This window comes from Ovis canadensis, chromosome 12, assembly GCF_042477335.2.
Source record: "Ovis canadensis isolate MfBH-ARS-UI-01 breed Bighorn chromosome 12, ARS-UI_OviCan_v2, whole genome shotgun sequence".
Classification (NCBI taxonomy): Eukaryota; Metazoa; Chordata; class Mammalia; order Artiodactyla; family Bovidae; genus Ovis; species Ovis canadensis.
The window spans coordinates 57411468-57429939 of NC_091256.1; the positions used below are offsets into that span (position 1 = coordinate 57411468).

The following is an 18472-nucleotide window of genomic DNA, read 5'->3' on the forward strand; positions in this document are numbered from 1 at the left end:
AACCTGAGGAATGATGTGTGGTGACTGCCTGGACTGGCACGATGTGGCGGGGTGACACTGTGGACAGGCAGCTTTGGCCTGTTGGGACGTGTGCTCTCGGCACTCAGCTACCATGCTCTAGTGGAGCCCAGGCAACCCCTGGAGGGGCACCCGGCCCACAGCCAGGGCCACCTTCTCAGGCACACACAAATGAGCCGTCTTGAGAGCAGACCTGCCCCCCCAGCCCGTGGGCAATTCTGGGTGGTCTGTTATCCAGTCCTGAGACTGGAACAGCAGGCTCCCTCGTTTAATCCTTCTCTATGAAGCATGCACTGTCACTAATTCCATTAAAAATAAGGAAATGAAGCGCTTAGTCACTTGCCCCAGGTCACAGACATCACGAAGGAGCTGGGGAGGAATAGGTGCAGGCAACTGGCCTCCTGAGCCCATGCACTTCTTCCCACGGCTGCAGAACCTGGGTGCTACCCGGGCCTCTGGCCTCCTGGGCCTGGCCTTGCCAGTGGCTCAAGCCAGCCTCCTGGACAAGCTTCTCCCCAGGGAAAGTTCCTGCCCATAGTCTCTCCACCAGCCAGGATACAGAGTATGCTTAGCTGCAAGCCTGTCCTCCAGCCCCAGATCTGCTCAGCTGCATGGTCACTGGGTCCCCGTCTTGGCCAGCCACCATCATCAGGACCCTGGCCACCCTGTTTTGACTCCAGAGGCTGAGTGATAAATTCCACCCTCACTAGCTGGCGTTGCCGAAGCTATAGGAACGCTACTGCTCCATCTGGTCCAGTTCTAAAACCCAGACGGGAGAAAAATTAGAGTGCCCCGAGCCAGAGGCATAGCCCCAAAGCTACCAACCCACGTTTCACCCATGGGGTCTCCTAACAACCTGGGGAAGCTGCTGGCCAAGATCTGGGGTGCACAGATCAAGCAGTGCCCCACTTCTAGAGGACACGGTGGGAAAGCAGCTCCTCCCGGAGCCCAGGTTCACAGGGAACAGACCACTGGATGGGCTGGAATGGTCGAGTCCAAAGCCCTGTGGTTTATTGGGGACTGGGGCCAAGTGGACCGTGCACGGGTCAGGGGCTATGTGTCACAGTCTTCAGGGATGGCGGCCGTGATGATGAGCGAGGGCTCCATGACGCCCGCGCCCGCGAAGCTCTCCTCCGCACACAGTCTCTGGCCAGGGAGCTGGGAGGCCAGGCTGCCATGGGCCAGTGACTCCACAATGACCTCGGCTGAGCCCACCTCCAAGTCGGGGGGTGGCTGGAGCGCCACCACCACCATCTTCTCGTCCTCAATGACCAAGTTCCGGAGCTTGCGCTGCCTGGGATTATAGTTCTCCACCCGGTCATGGATCTCCATGTGCCTCCGCAGGTGGGCCTAGGGGTTAGGGGGACTCAGGCTGGGTGCAGAGGGAGGAGGGTTCAGGGGCCCGAAGGGGCAGGAGGAGGCAAGCCAGCCCCCGGCCTACCTGCCGGGTGAACTTATAGCCGCATTCGGTGCACTCGAACTTCCTGACCCCCTTGTGTCTCCTCACGTGCACGCGCAGCTGCTCCACAGCTACAGGAGGGAAGGGCGGGGGTTAGAGGAGGGAGGAAGTGGGTGGGCTTCTCGGGCGGCACCCTGAAGTCACTGCTGCCTGGGGCCCTCGGGAGCCTCCACCCACTCCCTGCTGGCAAGAGGGTTCTGCTGCCAAGGAATGTGTGACAGCCACTGCTGCGCCCGGCCTCTCCCGGGGACCCCTCCACCTCTGACCAGGGGAAAGGGCCTAGCCCTCTCCGCCCAGGGCAGGGCAGGGCGAGGGCCTAACACAGGCCCAGGTACCTTTGAAGGTCTTCCCACAGATCTGGCAAAAGTGGGGCCGGCCCTCCTGGTGGCGGCTGGCCACGTGCCTCAGCAGGGGCCCCTTCTCCGTGAAGCGCTGCTCGCAGAACTCACAGCTGAAGGGCCTCTCGCCAGTGTGGGTGCGGTTGTGCTTGTCCAGGCTGGCTGTGGGGAAAAGGAGAGGGGCTCAGCCGCCGGGCCTCAGCCCCGGGCCGGGGAGGGGCCGGCCTGCCTCACCTTGGGTGCGGAAGGTCTTGCCACAGAGGTGGCACTGGAAGGGCTTCTCGCCTGTGTGCGTGCGCAGGTGCATGTTGAGATTGGCCTTCTGGGTGAAGGCGTGGCTGCAGAACTCACAGACGTATGGCCGCTCATTCCTGTCCAGGCGGGGACACAGGCATCACCAAAAGAAGCCGTCCCCTTGGTGCCCCTGCAGCTGGGAACACACCTGATCCCAGAGCCAAGGAAACAGGCCAGGCTGAGGCCAGCCTGCCTGAGCTGTGAGAATAAACTTGGGTTCCCCGGGGAAAAGAGGGCATGAGCTCCATCCCGGGAGCCATGGGACACCAGGACTCTGCCCAGGGAGGCCCAGAGCCTTGTCCTGCCTGAAATCTCTGCCCCCAGACTGCCTGCCTGGCAAGCTGCCTCATCCCTCAGGTCCTCCCCTCCAGAAAGGCTGCAGGCTTTGGACACAGGGGCACTCTGGCTCCTGGGAGTGGCAGCAGGGCCAGGCCTAGGGAGGACGGCCCCGGGGAGGATGGTCCCACCTGTGTTTGGCCTTGATGTGCATTTGCAAGCCATTCCGGCTCGAAGCCCGGTGCCCGCACTCCTCGCACACAAACAGCTTCTCCCCACGGTGCTTGAATGCCTCATGCAACTGCAGCTCCGTCCGGGACAGGAAGCACTTGGCACAGGTGGGACACTAAGGGACAGAGTGGGCAAGGCCAAAGTGAGGAGCAGAGCCGCCCTGGAGTCCCTGCCCTGGGAAACCGCACAGCCTGCCCACTCTAGACCAGCCACACCGCCTCCCTGAGCTGGCTCCCGGCATCGCAGCGGGCCCGGCCCCCATCCTTGGCGCGGCCTGGCACTTACCGCATGGGGCTTGGGGGCTCCATGCAGCTTGATCATGTGACTCTGCAGGTCCTTCTTCTGCATGAACTGCTGGGAGCAGGAAGAGCACTGCAAGACAGGTCACAGTCACCTCTGAAGCCGCCAACACCAATGGAAGCCGGGTCACCCCAGGGCTACTGGGGCAGGAACCCGGAGGCAGGGCCCAGCCTGAGATGCTCAGCCTCGACCAGGTGTGAAGGTCACACCCAGGCAGAGGCTGAGGTTGTCCTCCAGTGACGGAATCCTGCCCAAAGACACAGGAGCACTGGGCAGGTAGGAAGGAGAGGCCCCGACACCATCCCACATGAAGGGCTAGGCAAGGCGGGTGGGGTGGAGATCCTGGGGCCGCCCCTCGGCCTCCAGCCTTGGGGACAGGCCGAGCCTGACCTTGTAGGGCATCTCCCCCGTGTGGGACACCATGTGCACCCGCAGCTCCATCCTCCGGCGGAACGTCTCCTGGCACACGGAGCACGTGAAGACCTGGCAGCGTGAGGGGCAGGCAGGGCTGGCGTCACCGGGGGGAGGGCCTCTGCCCGGGCTGCCACTCACTGCTGACAAGGGTCTGCCCAAGGGGGTGGGGGTGCTAGGGTGTGAGAGGGCAACACACAACCTGCTTGCCTGACCGTGACCATTGCTGAGTGCTGCAAGCCCACCACGCCAGGCTGGGAGTCAGACCAGGGACAAAGGCTGAATGGCCTCACCTGTGACCCCCACCCTGACTGGTGACCAGCCTCTAGGAAGCAGGGTTTAGCCCACCAGGGGAGTGGGGGCAGGTGGCCAGGTGGCCTTTCTCAGCAGTTACCCCCCTTCTCCAAACCCCAGGAACCCCAGGCAGGCAAACCCAAGATACCTCCTACAGTGTCCCTTCTGGACTTGTCCCTTCTGCCCTTGGTACCTGTGTCCCCACTGTCATACTAGGGAGGGGACCAATGACATCCAAGGACCCTGCGGCTCTCGAGTCTACAGTCCTGTCAGGCCAGTCCCCTGGGGGCCCCTCCAAGGTGGAAGAGAGACAGAAGCCAGCGTGCACCTGCCCAGCAGGACCCCGGCTGGCCCTCAGGTACCTGTTCTGAGCGGTTCATGCAGTTCCGGGCTTCATGCTCCAGGAGGTTCTCCTTCCGGAAGTAACACTTCCCACATTTGGGACACTCAAAGGGTTTCTCCCCAGTGTGTTTCCTGCTGGGAGAAGCCATGGGGTGTGGAGGCTGAGTGGACTTGCCGCCCTGCCTCACACAGGGCCCGCTCTGGCACCTCTGCTGACAGTGCTGAGCTGCCCGCGCTGACACCTGAGGCTCTCCACGTGGCTGGTGAAGCTGTGGGGTGCATCCAGAAACCCTCCTCCCTCCCGGAGACTCCGCAAGGGAGGGGACAGCTCCCCACTGTAGGGGACACCCCAGAACCACAGGCCGCTGGGAGGCCCAGCTGCAGTGTCTCTCCAAAGGTAGAAATAACCTCTGGGCCCCGACTCCCTGGAGAAACCTCTCAGCCTGCCTGGGATTTCTGTGAGCTTGGCCTTCGAAACTATGGCCACAATCTGACACCTCGCCTGGCCTCTGGGCTACCACCCAGTGCGGCTGCACCATCCCCAGGCCACTGCCTGGGCCTCCTACCTGGTCCTGTGCTCCACGCAGGCCTCCCAACAAGTTTTCACTTTAGGAGTCAGATGGACCCTTGAGGATAACCAAATCTCATCACCTTACTCAACACTTGGAATCTGGCCCTGAGAAAGGCCTGTTGCTGCCCCTTACCTTGCTGCCTCCCTCCCACCCCAGAGCCTCTGTTCCAGCTCCCCTCCAGCCCAGAGCTGCTCCCCAGCCATCTGCAAGCTTCCTCACTTCCTCTGAACCTGCTGGGTAGTCTCCTGTCTTTACAATTGCAACCTGACCCGACCCTCAACTCCCCAGGTGCTCCTCCCTAGCCCTCCTATCCTTTTCTTTTTTCCCATGGCACTTCTAGCCCTTCAGCACACTGCAGAGTCTCTTATCTGGTTGTTCAGGGTCTCACCGCCCTGCTGGAAGGCAAGCTCCACAAGGCCCCTTTGTTCTGTTCATGAAGGTATCTGAAGCACCTAGCCACCTGGCAGACAACTCACTGAATGAACTAAGTGAACCCTGACCTCAGAGCCCGGAATGGTGTGGGAAGAACACTGACAGCCTGCCACAGGCACTCTTCTCTCATCCCTGCTGATATACTGACTGTCCCCCACCCACAAGACCTCAGCTGGCACCTCAGCTGGCACCCCCTCCTAGTTCTTAGGTCAGTCCAGTGGCCTACAGCATAAGATGAGGACAGGGCTGGTATCTGCACCCAAGTTTCACACTAGGGAGTGTGCAGGCAGACAGAGGTCACCCCAGGGTGACTGGCCCAAAGGCTCCACTAGCAGCAGCTGCCTCCAGAGCAGGGAGAGCAAGGGGCCTCTGTCCTCAGTTCCAACTCCATTCAGTCACCAGGGGCCTCTGAGAGTATTGTAGTGAGAAAACATGCATGGCCCAGCCTGGCTTGGCAAGACATCTGTCTGGGGCTGAAGAGGGACAGAAGGGGAAGGTACATCGCCTAGCTGCCCTCCATGCAGGCCCTAGGAAGAGCAAGGCCACGGGAGCAGTGCCTTCCACAAGGATGCGTGGGATGATGGGAATACTCCAATGCTCCACGTCCATGCTGTGGCCTTCGTTCAGCAGCAGGGGCTGCAAGTAGCTACTGAGCACTTGAAATGAAGCTAGCATGACTTAGGAACTAAACTTATTTAATTTTAATTTCTTTTAAGTTAAAATAGCTTCCTGTGGAATCTAATTACCTTTGAGAAATGGAGTATCTCCTGCCAGATCAGTAAACAAGGATGTCACAGGCACCAGTCATTGTAGCCCTCCAAGGAGAGCCAGTGAGACCTAAGGGAACTCAGAAGAATACTTGCTATCTGCAGCCATCAAAAGGCAGCCACTTCCTGAGGTGAGCCCCAACGACACTCAAGATGTGGAAAAACACAGCATACTTGTCCCAGACGGCTGAGGTACATATCCAAGGAGTGAGTTCAGTGAGCCCAGAAGCTTACATTATTCCCATACATAAAAAAGTGCACAATTCCTTAACTTGGGATATCTCGTTTTCTATAACAATAATCTTTTGATGTTCAGACTATATACCCTTGGTTTCAAAATTTTCTATATAACCTGGCTCCTCCCTTCGCTTCCTCAGAGCAGTTCTCTCAGGGTTACTTGAGATGCTGCTGCCTCCTGGGCCTGAAGTCCTAGAAATTCCCACTGAATAAAACATAACTCTCAACTTTTAGGTTGTGATTATTTTTTAAGTCAACACCTTACTGGACACAGCAGCTTTCAACAAAGGGTCCCTAGTGCTCCGCTGACACCTGAGACTTAACCTGTCTGCAGAAACGCAGGCGGCACCCACCCTACAGATGGACATCTTAGCCCCAGGCCCATGCTGCCAGGCTTCAGTAACACCTGTGGTCAGGCCTCAGCCACAGCATGGGCCCTCAGGCTGCTCTCTCCTCCTCGGGAGAAGCCTGCTGGAGGTCAAGGTCCACAGTGAGTGGAGCCTGATGTAACAGCTGCTTCAGGCTGCTTCAGTCCTGTACTCTTTGCGACCCCATGGACTGTGGCCAGCCAGGCTCCTCTGTCCATGGGATTCTCCAGGCAATAATACTGGAGTGGGTTGCCATGCCCTTCTCCAGGCGATCTTCCGTCTCTTACATCTCCTACATTGGCAGGCATGTCCTTTACCACTAGCACCAGCTGGGTGTCCCCAGACCCGCTCCCAGCAGAGAGCTCACAGGAGGGGGAGGAAGAAGGAAGCCATCCAATGTCAGAGTCTCACTCCCCAATGGTCAGAGGATACCAATGCCAGGCACTGTGTGGGTCTGAGATGGCACCCCAGCCCCCCTACGTGGGCCACAAGTGGGGAGCGTGGGCCCCCTCCCCAACACGGGAACAGCAGATGGGAAAGGAAAATAGAAAAACAGAACGTTTACCTGTTGTGGACTTTTAGGTAATATTTGCTGAGGAACTTTTTATGACATGTGGGGCATTCAACTGGCACCGCTGTACCTTTTCTGTTCTCAGCAGGCTCGGCTGCCAGGGAACCTGCACTCCGGGCCGGCTCGGCAGCACAGGGCTTTCTGATTACATTTGCTTTCCTCTTGCTCGGCACAGTCTCAGTTTCAGAATCATAATCGCCATCCCCGTCGTCCTCAACTTGAACCACCACCTCCCACTAGAGCAGAAGAGGCAGCAGGAGGGGGTGAGGTCACCAAACTGAATCAGCAGGGGTTCTGGGGATGGGTCTACAGGGTGGCCAGCTCCATCCAGTTTCATCCCAAGTCCCAACCCAGGCTTGTCCCCGGACGCGTCCGTTCCTTCATCAGTGCCTGTTCCCTTCAAGGTCCCAGGGCAGCAGCAACATCCCAATCCCAGGTTTGAGGGCAGAAGCTCTGTTTGTGGGTAACTGGAAGTCTGCCTGGATTTCACTTCCCTGGGGAAACACCTAATGCTGCCCACATCTGCCCCAGGAAGCTGCCAACCACAGACACAACTGGCAGGAAAGTCAGCCTGAGGCTGTGGGATGGAGCTGGCTTCCTGCATTTGGAGATATCATATCCGACTCTGCAACCCCGTGGACTGTAGCCCGTCAGGCTCCTCTGTTCATGGGATTTCCCAGGCAAGAATACTGGAGTGGGTTGCCATTTCCTTCTCCAGGGGATCTTTCTGATCCAGGGATTGAACCCACATCTCCTGCCTTGACAGGCAGATTCTTTACCACTGCGCCACCTGGGAAGCCCTATATTTGGAGAAAGCCTATTCTAAACCCACAAAACAGACTGTACCTTTGGGTCCAGATTACCCCTGCAAAGTATCAGTCCCTTCTCCCCATCTCCCCTTCTCCAACACCCTGAGCACAATACCTCATTAGTCCCGCCCTGCAGCTGGACACCTTCAGCTTCGAAGGGCCTTGGGGGCACTTTGCAATCCTCAGGCTCCTTGTCCCCAGGGGGACAGAGCTTCAGGGCCTGCTTGAGTTTCCCACGGAGAAAGGACGGGCTCTCACTCTGAGCAGGGAGGCCAAGCCGGGGCCTCTGGGGGCTGAGACTACCGCTGACCTCCGGATCCCCGGGAATTTGACCCAGAGTCCTTGAAACTTCCTCCTTCTCCACACCCGCAGACTCCTTGAGGTGGCTGTTCACATCCCGGGGGGCAGGTTTCCCGAGCCCACTCTGGCCACTTGCTGGCTGTCCCACTGAGGCTTTGGGCTTGAAGCTCTGGCACAACTCCACAGCCTCTGGCACTCGCAACTCCCTGGCTGCCAGGAGCACCTGATCCCGGTTCCCCGAGGTGAGGGCGAGGTGGCCGGTGTAGAAAAAGTCCAGCAGGAGGCCAAAGATCTCGGCAAAGCCCGCAGGGAGGACGACACTGCCCCCTGAGCCATCCCCGTAGAGGCTCTGGAAGAAGTGGCTGCAGCAGGCAAGAACACTCCAGTGTGCCTTGAACACCAGGCCCCCCACATCCAGGGTGGCATCGCAGTACTGGCCCCGCTCCCGCTGCTTGTTGAGCTCCTGCAGAACCCTCACGCTGTGCTGGACGAATGAGCCGTCCATGGTCCCTCTGAAGGGAAGAAACACGGCAGTGACACTGACCAGTCCAACCCAGAGGCAGCAAGAGAAAGCCCCTGGAGCTGAGGCCAGGGTAAAGGGAGACAGATTCTATTCATTCACGTTTATTACAACCAGGACTTAGATCAAGGTTAGAAGGTGCAAGCTGAGGCAGGAAGGGACTGAGAGCCTCCCTGGGGGCGGGGTCCAAGCAAACAGGCCATATCGGGGGTGGGCAGAGTGTGGGTGACGGGGGTGCGGGAGGACTAGGTGGGGACACAGTCGCGAAAGGGTGCTGGTGGGAGGAAATCAAAAGTTTGGGAAAAGAGGCGCTGAATCAGCGCGAACTTATCAGCCTGGCACAGCGAGAGGACCGGAGGCAGGGGAGGACAGTGACTGCAGACAGGTGAGAGGAACCCACGCCGCGCCCACACGTCTCGAGCAGCCGGGCGGAAGGCGGCCGCGGTCACACTCCATCAGCAGTCTCGGCGGCCCACAGCGCCCCCTCCCTCGTCCCTTGCCCCTCACCCTCCTCACCCTGGCCTATGCTCCCTACGCCTACCCCTCCAACCCCGAGCCAGATAGCCCATACAACCCCACTGACCAACTGCCCCGGCCGTACGTGCCCGGCGAAAGTGCAGAGACGCCGCCGTCGCCGCCGCCGGACGTGACGTCAGGGCGCGCCGGCCGGGGCGGGACGCCTCGGGGGCGTAGGCCTTTACCTCTGAATCCAGCCCCTGGAGGCGGTACCACATAATAGCAGCCAATGGGATGGAGAGAGAGGCAGGACCAGTCCAGTTCCCCCCGCCCCTCGGCATTGGGCCCGCCTCCCTGGGTTGCCTAGCAACGCCAAGCGGGCCTTTCTGTCTCTGCCCTGCTGGGAGTCCGGAGGTTCCGCCTGCGGTTAGCCAGCCGCACAGCGCCCCGAGGCTTGAAGAGGCAGCGCTCTACCGTCGCCCTAGAGAGGAAGCGCTACGAAGATGCACATTTCACTTTTTTATTGGCAGCCGGCGCAGCCCGGACTGAGCCCTCCCGTGGGCTTACACTTCGCACGCCAAGGCTGAGGAGCCTCCCGGACACCCCAGGTCCTGGACGCCCCCGTTCCACCTTCGCCCCTGAGTCCGCCCCGCGAGGCTTGACCATGCCCGATCCAGTGGTCAGGTGGAACCACAGCGCCTGGTGTAGTCCTGGATGGAGGCCTGGAAGTGCTCGGTGCTGTTGAGGTCTGGGCGGCACAGAATCACGTAGCACTTGGGGAGGAAATAACCACTGAAGCCGCCACTCAAGCTGCTCAGCATCGCCAGCGCGTTGGCCGCGGGCAGATACTTGCCCTGATAGACAGTGGCCATGGTGAAAAAGGAGATCCAGGACACGAAGTTGAGGAGCAGGCTGAAGGTGACACATTTGGCCTCATTGTAGTTCTCTGGCAGGTCCTTGCCTAGGTAGCTGCAGGCAAAGGCGCTGACCGAGAGGAGGCCATTGTAGGTAACAGCCAGCATGAAGCCCAGTGAGTTAGCCTCTGTGCAGCCAAGCACCACCAGTTGAGGGAAGTGCTTGTATTCCCTGGTTGGCAGCGGGGTCCACACTGCAAGCCAAATTAGGCAGATAAGCAGCTGGATTGTTGAGCTGATCATCACAAACAGGCCAGCACCATTGTTTTGGACCCATGCACGGAAGAAGGTGGGTAACCTGGCAGAAAACTTAAAGATGAAGACAAGTTGGAAGGAGCGGACCGTCAGGCAGGACAGGAAGATGGCAAAACCGAGGGAAAAGAGGCCTTGGCGCAGTAAGCACGTGGGCAGTGTGGGCTCCCCAAAGAAGCCATAGAGGCCCCAAGTCCCCCCTGCCAGGGAGCCCAGCATGAGGAAGCACAGTCGGCCCCCAGCTGACCTCACCACGGGGGTGTCTAGGTGCCAGGCAAACAGGCCAGCAGTCCCAGCCACCACCAGCAGCAGCAGCGTATTAGCTGCCAGCAGTACCAAAGAGACTGGCTCATGCCACGTCAAAAACACCACAGTGCGTGGGAAGCAAGTCTGGCTTCTCTCAGGTGCCCACTCTTCTTTCCCACAAGGCCGGCATCTATAGGGGTCTGGAAGAGAAGGTGGAGAGGGTTCCTGAGAGCCAGGTGAGGACAGCAGGAAAGGGAGGCTGTACAACCCTTGCACTGGAAAAGCCCCTGATGCTGGGAAGGATTGAGGGCAGGAGGAAAGGGGGGCAACAGAAGGTGAGATGATTGGATGGCATCATCGACTCAATGGACATGGTGGTGGTAGATTAGTCGCTAAGTCGTGTCCAGCTCTTGCAACCTCCATCAGCAGTCACGGCAGTCTGACCCTTCCGCCCAGCTGCAAGGGTAATCTGCAGCCTGCCAGGCTTCTTGAATCCATGAGTTTGACTAACTCCGAAAGACAGAGGAAGGCATGGACAGGGAAGCTTGGCGTGCTACAGTCCACAGGGTCACGAAGAGTCAGACATGACTTAGTGACTCCACAACAACAACCCTGCAAGGTGCTGGTGGGGTTGTGGCCCAGGAGCTGGGCTCTGCCAGGTGCAGCAAGATGAGGGTAGCCCTGAGTGAGAGTCCCCAGGCCATGTGTTTCCTTAATAAGCCTGTGTTCATTACAGATCATGGAGACACTTGGGTCAGTTCTGTGTGACTCCAGATCCCAGAAGGAGTTGGCAAGCCAAGAGGTCATAGAGGGGGCCTTACCCTGTAGCTCCACCTGCACCACCCTGAGGCTGTGTTCCAGGGCAAGCAGCCAGCCCCAAAGGGAGCCCTAAAGGAAGGGCATTTTCATCTCTCCCAGGGCTCTCTCCCTAGCCAAGTCCACCTTCTTGAGCTGCCACTCTGGTTTCTCTGAGTTGAGTTGATTCCTTCAGTATGGAAGAGATGCATTCCCACTCCCACCAAGATGGTAAAAACAAAAGGCATGTGGCCCCTAGAGTCCAGCTCTGGGCTGACCCCTTAGCTACCTCTGTCTGCCCTCTGACCTTGAACTTGCATCGCGGGATGGAAGAGCTTTTTGCCCTGTCACAGACATGCTAGTGTCTGCATTCAGGCCAAGCTGTTCAAGGCACCGGGTGGCACTGGCACAGTCAATAGATGGGATTTCATACAGATAAAATGGGAAGGAAAAAGAAAAGAAAAAAAAGGACAATGTGGGAGGGTACAAAGGGAATGAGGCTCACATCTGTTTGGATAAAGATGCTGAGTTTAGGATAAAATTGTCTCTGTAGGTGCTGGGTTTGGAGCTCTCTTAAAAAGAACACAGCTAGATATGAGGCCGTCAACTGTTTCTTTCTGCTTGATCAGAACTCATGTCTGGTGGAAGGTGTCCTCCAAACTGTCCCTAACTGACAGCAAAGTGACCAGGGCCGTGGTTCTGCACACGTGTGGCCCAAGGGAGGTGCTTCCATTTGTTCTACAAGTCCTAGGAGTGCTGGTGGTTCACCCACTCATCACTGGTCACTCACCACTCTTATTGAGGAAGGTTCCCGCCTCACAGGGCACACACTCAAAGCAGCAATGGTGGAAACCTATGATCACTCTCTGGTGGCCTTCAGGACAGTCCCTGGAACACACAGACGTAGGCACCTGCAAGAAGCCATGGTGTTCTGCAGTCACGTGGAGATGCTCATGTCAAGGGACCCTCACACATGGGATGGAAAAGGGGGTCTCTGGGCATCTGCCCTCACAGCTCACTCCCAGAGCAGAGACCTTGGTCATGTGAACCAGCAGCAACTGGGCATCTGTCTTTCTGAGCCCTGGGAGCTTCCCTGGCAGGGCTGGGGAGAGCCATAGCAGACTGGTACCTGGAATCCAACCTCGTGTTCTGTGTGAGCTGTCAGCACTGCCCCCAGGCTGCCCATCAGGCAGTCATCTGGTGAGTGACCACATCCCTGTTACCTGGTTGTTGTTTCCATGCCACCGGATTTTGGTCGTATTTATGTCCAGCGACACTGAAAATGGAGAGGAGGAGCCGATGACCCTGAAGGTCCAGTTGGGGCCGCTCCAGTCCCAGGCGATTATGTCATAGTTGCTGAGGGTATTGCCATCGTCATTAAATGTCACAGCGTTTTTGTGTAAAAGGAACTTCACCTTGCGGATCTGCTCCAGAAGCTGAAACAAACAGGGATAACAGAGCTGGTGCCAATGACACCGGCTGCTCCTCCTGGGTCCTTCCAGACCCAGATGGCCCAGGAAGCAAGTGCATGGGGCCTTGCTGAACTTCTACCTGAGGCATTTCAGCCTGCCTGGGAGTTCTGGTCCCTTCCTCAACCCGCCCCCCCCCACCCCCCGCCAGGAGGCCCCTTGACCCTCCTAACCAGCCTCCTGAGTGAGAGAAGTCTCTAACAAGGCAGCCCTTTGCAAAGCTTTCAAGTCCTGGATCCGAGGCCTGGTGGGTGGGTGGAGCCGCAGCTCAGAGAAGACCAAGAGGAGCCTCAGAGAAGGGATCAGCCTCTAGGGGTCAGCCTTTGCCCTCCGCCCCCAGCATTTAGGGTGGCTGAAGAGTAATCACACTGCCTACCTTAGGAAGGCAGACAGTGGGTGCCAGTGTCTGGTAAGTGCCTTACCTGCCAGGGATAGACCCAGCCCCTCGAACAGGCTCCAGAGGAGCAGCCCAGGAGCTGGTGGAGGCCATGGGCCACAGCGTAGACAGCCTGATACGCGTTGTAGGCAGAGCTCATGGAGAACTCTGCTAGCGCAGGCATCGCCTGTGCCGTGAAAGCCCAGCATTCTGTGCACAGCTGGTTGCTGGTGCACCAGGAGCCCTGGGGGCAAGGCCTGAGAACTCCTTTGTTGGCCTGTACATAAGCCTCTTCAAACTCCTTCAGGCCAGGGACCTGCCTGTGCGGGATGGCCACGCCCAGCACTGTGCCGATGCCCTGGATCCCAGGCACACTGCTGATGTGAGTAGAGATGGCCCAGTCTTCTGTTGCGATCCACACCTTGGCAGTCAGTTTGGCCAGCACCACGGATTCAAAGAACACCCTGGCCAGCTGTTTGCCAGAGTAAACTACTACGACGGTGGTCCTGGCTTGGACCAGGCAGCGTATCATGCTCTGCATCCGCTCGTCGCCCGGTCGGGCAGAAAAAGGCACAATGTCCCTGAAGGCAATACAGATGCCCTGCCGGGTGACCTGGTACTCCAGCTCCTGTATCCCTACCTCCCCGTAGTCACCTTCGCCACCCACAATGGAGATCCAGACCCACCCGAACTTCTGCAGCAGCAGCACCAAGATGTCCACCTGGTGTTTATCACTGGAGATGGTGCGCAGAAAAGAGGGGTAGAGCCGCCTCGCGTTGAGCACCATGCTGCTGGCTCCGTAGCTGACCTGTGGAGTTCAGTTCAAGTTCAGTGGCATCAGCCTCAACTGAGGGCCCCCCAGGGCCAGCCCTGTTCTTGGTGCAGGGACAGGGGAGCGGGAGGGGAGGGAGAAGGGGGATGGAGATGAGGTCCTGGACTGGGGTCTCAAGCAGAGCACTGCTAAGTTACCTATGGATAAGGGAGCAGGTCCCCAGAGAGAATTCTGGGAGAGGAAGGAGACTCTGGCCTGTGGACAAAGTGAACGCAACCTGCAAGCAGCGAGTGAAATGGTATATGTGTGGGGCCCTCCAGGGACTTCCACTTGGCTGGAAAGCTGGAGGGCAGATCCAGGAAGGAGAGCATGAGCCTGTGTATTCCGTCAGGGCAGGAAGCCTTAGCCCCTACTTAGCCCCTACTCGGCCTAGCTGAGGTGCTAGGGCTTTACCCCAAGGCCACAGGGAGCACCTCAGGGTTTAGGCAGCAAAGTGACATCAAACTTGTAGGAGTGTATCTCTGATCAATGAGGAACCTGTTTAAAAAGGCTCAAGGCCAGAGTCAGAACTCCTAGGAGCTGATGGAATTATCTAGATGGGAGAGGATTGCAGTCTGTTAAAGCTGGGGCAGTGGCCATAGGGAAAGGAGGGACCTGGCAGTGGTTAGGGAGCCCCATGGCAGAGCCATGGTGATGGGCTAGACGTGGAGGCAGGGAAGGGAATGCAGCAGGCACTGGCTTCCTTGGAGACAGTCACTCTGGCAGACAGGCTGGGGAGGGGATGTAGGAAGACAAGAGGCTTTTGTTATGGGGTAGGTAAGTTCATTTGGGGCCCTGGTGGCTCCATTAAGTGGAGGCACCGGGTGAGCCTCTGGAGACAAAGCTGGTTCTTTGGAGATGGAAGGTGGAGATGGGAATTCAGCCAAGGCCTTTTGCTTGCCTGAGAAGGGGAGGGGTCTGTACTAGACAGTCACTTCCTTCTGGGGGGGGGGATGGAGGGGGGCACAGAATTCCCTAAAGGAAACCAAAAAGGAAGTGGCACAAGGGAAAGGGGGAGTCATAAATGCTGGGGGAAAGTGTCAAAATGGTCAAATGTGTTGGAGACCTAGTGGCCCTCCACCAGTCCTTCTCAGCAAGACCTTGCTGGTTCTGCCTTGGGGTGGTCACTTGACCCATCTCCAACCCCTACCCAAGCCACAGTCATCACCTTCAAGCACTGCTGGAAGGACAGAGCCCAAGGCCACGGAGGGAGGAGTAAATGCAAAGAGAGAAGCAAGCAGGAATGGAGACTCTGCAGAGAAGTCTCCTTGGAAGGATGAGTCAGCCAGGCTGAGAGGAGAAGTGCCCGGAGGATGGAGGGGGACAGGGCAAGTGTGTCAGCAAAGGAGGAGGCCCAGGAGAGGCTGACGAGCAGAGGAGGGGAGGGACACCACACAGCTGAGCCTGAGCCTGGAGGAACGGACAGGAGGAGGATGATGGGGTAGATGTGAAGCCTGTGGGGTGATGGGACAGCAGGAGAAGAGAGACGAGCAGACGTTTCCGAGGAGAATGGACTTTCCATTGAGCACAGAAGCAGGGAGATCTCGGAAGCAGCACCTGGAGAAGAAGGAACTCCAGGCTAGTGACTCAAGAGCAGTGACTGCCCAGGAGGTCCTGAAGTCCAGACCCACCTTGGACACAGCAGCTCCTGCACACCCACCCCAGCCCACGCTGGACTTGCCAGGAGGGGAGATGAGCGAACTCTCAGGGCCCCGGCTTACCAGGGGCACCAGGAAGGGACTCAGCAGGGCTGCAGTGGTAAGAGCGTGCTTGGTGATGTCAGGCCCAATCACCGCCACTATCGCAGGGGAAAAGTCAGCAGGGTCTCCCTGGATCTCCACATAGCGCCTCCCCAGTATGCTCAGTATGCTTAGCGTGGCATACATGTTCGCTGAGTCTGAGCACACATCGTACAGCTCGTACCCCAGGGTGACATTGGGTAGCAGGACTGTGGAGTTGTTTATCTCCTCGATGCTGAACCGCATGGCCTGGAAGAGGTGGTAGCCATGGCCATTGAAGCTGTTGGACCTGTAGGGAAAGCCAGACTGAGAGCTAAGAACCTCTGGTCTCCTGGAACCCCAGACTTGGGGGCAGAAAGGAGCCTCTGAGGTCATCTGTCCAGCCCCTACAACCATGACCTCAACATGGGCCCTGGACCACGCACACAGTTCTGCTGACAGGCCTTGGGAGAGGTAGGGGACAAATTGGAAAAGTATACATACCATGCCCCCCCCCCCCCATAAGCATATTAGGATCAAAAGGCTCCTAAGGTCTGTAGCAGAGATATCTGCTATATTAGGGTTCTCCAAAGAAACAGAACCAAGATGAGACACATATGTATACATCTCTCTAGCTAGCTAGCTATATATACGCAGAGAGAGAGGGAGAGAGAGCAAACAAAAGAGAGGACTATCTTTTCCCCGGGATCTCCATCTTTTCTCTTAAGACCTTCAACTGATTAGGTGAGGCCCAACTACACTATGGAGAGCATCTGCTTTATTGATTTAAATGTTAACCACGGCTAAAACGTTAACCACATCGCAGCAACATCTAGACGTGTTTAATCAAACACCTGGGCCACAGGCCCTAACCAAGTTAACACATGAAATTAACCACAGTACGTGCTTATACATGGTTAACTAGTACCTTTCACTGGGACACTCGTGATTGTGGTGGGGGCCTGTGTTCCCCATGGCCTCTCTGGGAAACACAAACATGGGCACGCTAGGGCCATGACTCAGCCCTGCTTGAGGAATGTGCCAGCCTGCTCCATTTCCCAGCCTCCCTGCCTCTTGGGAGGCTCCCCCATCATTCCTACCACTTCTGTCCTTGAGTCACTGGAAGGAAGTGTAGTACCTCCTGCCCACAACAGCCCTTCAGTCACCTGAACCTGGTTTTTCATGTAGCTCCTCCTCCCTCAAATTTCCTCTTCCCAGGCTCCCAACTGTAGCTCTTTGGGCCAGTCCTCCCATGCCAGGCTTTCTAGAATCTTCCTCCCAGGCTGGCTGTCAGGTATGCTACGTTTCGGGCCACTGAGCCATGAGACATCCTCGAGCTGGCCAAATCTAATACTATCCCCTTTATAAGAAAAGCAGTTGTTTTTTTTTTTCCTACCTAGACTGTCCACTTCAGGAAGGCACCAACCTAAGTCATTCAGGCTACTGAAGCATCTTCTGCTATCCGTCCCACTTCCCTCCCCCTGGAGACCTATACTTGCCATCTGAAAGACTATGGATGTGAACTGGGGAGGAGTCGGGTAGGGAAGGAGATGGAAGAGGGAAAGACGCCCTTGCTTAACCTTTGCCCTCTAGTTGTATTACAAAGCCAGGAAACAGGTGACCTGGAATTATAATACAAAGGACTCTTAACAGCCAGGACAAAAGAATGTGTTAAAAGTGCCAGGGAAAGGCTGGCCAGCCCTTAAAGGTGGTAGCTTGGCTTTAGGTTGGGTCGGGATTGCAGGCAGTCCAAATGGTCACTCCAGAGATAGAACCCACAAGGTCTTGCAGAGGCAGGCTGGCAGAGGACCCATAGGCACAGGGCCCCCCCCCACCCCAGGTGACAGTTCTGCTTACCTCCCCCGACTCACCTGTCACAGAAGGTCACCGTGGGTCTTCCTCTCGCCTCTAGAGGGGCACTGTGGAGAGGAAACATGCCTGCAAGCAGATAATCCCCAGGGAGGCTGAAGTCGGGGGAGGACGGGGTGTTGCAGCAGCTGAAAGCCCAACAGCAGGAGAGGGAGAGCAGCAGGCCGACCAGGCGCACCCCCCAGAGTGACATGCTGGCCAGACAGCCCTGCGCCTGGCATGGCCGCGCCACGCCCTGTGACCAGGTTGGGCCGTTTAAACAGAATGGCCAGCAGTTGCCCAGATGCTTTCCAGTTTCATGCAGGTCAAAGGGGGTGGGATTAGAGCCCAGTTGTAGGGCTGTTTGCCTCTGCCTTCCGGGCCTGCGGTCTCCTCAGGAACTGGGCAGGGTAAGGGCGCAGGTGCAAAGCAGGTGGCACCCACTGACCCTTCCTCTGGACGGTTGTGGGTTCTGTCCTTGCTCTGGTGCCTGTGGCATCACCTGGTTCAGAAAGGGATTTGAGGGGGGATCAGCTTCTCTCCCGGGGAGGGGGGGGGGCTTGAGGAACAGAGTGTGAAAAGTTGCTCTCAACGAGCTGCAGGTTTTATAACCGTTTACCTGGGCCTCAGTTTACCGAACGAGACAAGGCTTTGAGTTATACTTGTGATATACCCCAATCTTCAGTCTCCTGAAATTGAAATTCTGCGTAAATTGTCCCCATTTCGCCTCCTTATACACAGTTGCTCCCTTCAGCTCAAAGACAAATGCATGCAAACGGAGGGTATGCAAATAGACCGGTTTTGTTTAAAACATCAATCCTGGAGCTTTTTCAGTCACGGGGCGGGAGGGGGGCGGGAGAGGGGCGGGGGGCGGGGGGGAGCGGGCGGGGGGCGGGGGGGAGCGGGCGGGGGGCGGGGGGGAGCGGGCGGGGGGCGGGGGGGAGCGGGCGGGGAAATCCTAGCTGGATTTCCGGAGAGTGGTCATGGACTTGGGGTATCTGACTTTCCCTCTCCACGCAGCCGGGGTGAGGCTTTTGCATAATATAAA

General features: G+C 57.6%; 2 protein-coding genes across 3 annotated transcripts; both read right to left on the bottom strand.

The window, feature by feature from the left end:
• Positions 1 to 1007: 1007 nt before the first annotated feature.
• Positions 1008 to 9210, bottom strand: ZBTB48 (zinc finger and BTB domain containing 48). 2 transcript variants are annotated; one of them, XM_069544781.1, is made up of 11 exons: positions 9123 to 9210; positions 7835 to 8531; positions 6905 to 7146; positions 3984 to 4095; positions 3307 to 3399; positions 2902 to 2988; positions 2577 to 2731; positions 2050 to 2186; positions 1813 to 1977; positions 1460 to 1548; positions 1008 to 1368 (listed from the first exon to the last, which is right to left on the bottom strand). In XM_069544781.1, exons 2-11 carry the CDS (start codon positions 8522 to 8524, stop codon positions 1072 to 1074), a joined length of 2067 nt encoding a protein of 688 aa, XP_069400882.1. In that variant the 5' UTR covers positions 8525 to 8531; positions 9123 to 9210; the 3' UTR covers positions 1008 to 1071. The 2 variants fall into 2 exon arrangements, with proteins under 2 accessions (XP_069400882.1, XP_069400881.1); XM_069544780.1 differs by having other exon boundaries at positions 3984 to 4098; positions 9123 to 9203.
• Positions 9211 to 9495: 285 nt separating this feature from the next.
• On the bottom strand, positions 9496 to 17638 carry TAS1R1 (taste 1 receptor member 1). The gene is made up of 6 exons (XM_069544378.1): positions 17448 to 17638; positions 15580 to 15886; positions 13094 to 13855; positions 12426 to 12638; positions 11993 to 12113; positions 9496 to 10607 (listed from the first exon to the last, which is right to left on the bottom strand). Exons 1-6 carry the CDS (start codon positions 17636 to 17638, stop codon positions 9676 to 9678), a joined length of 2526 nt encoding a protein of 841 aa, XP_069400479.1. The 3' UTR covers positions 9496 to 9675.
• Between the last annotated feature and the right edge of the window lie 834 nt (positions 17639 to 18472).

Bases quoted from the DNA above. Each gene is read 5' to 3' on its own strand.
- ZBTB48 (XM_069544780.1), bottom strand. From the start codon at position 8,524: ATGGACGGCTCATTCGTCCAGCACAGCGTGAGGGTTCTGCAGGAGCTC. The intron at 3,400-3,983 runs GTACCTGAGGGC...TCACGCTGCCAG, and splicing joins GCATGAACCGCTCAGAACAG to GTCTTCACGTGCTCCGTGTG. The intron at 1,549-1,812 runs GTACCTGGGCCT...TCCCTCCTGTAG, and splicing joins CTGTGGGAAGACCTTCAAAG to CTGTGGAGCAGCTGCGCGTG.
- TAS1R1 (XM_069544378.1), bottom strand. From the start codon at position 17,638: ATGTCACTCTGGGGGGTGCGCCTGGTCGGCCTGCTGCTCTCCCTCTCC. The intron at 15,887-17,447 runs GTGAGTCGGGGG...CTTTCCCTACAG, and splicing joins ACGGTGACCTTCTGTGACAG to GTCCAACAGCTTCAATGGCC. The intron at 12,114-12,425 runs GTAACAGGGATG...GGCTTCTTGCAG, and splicing joins GGCATGGAAACAACAACCAG to GTGCCTACGTCTGTGTGTTC.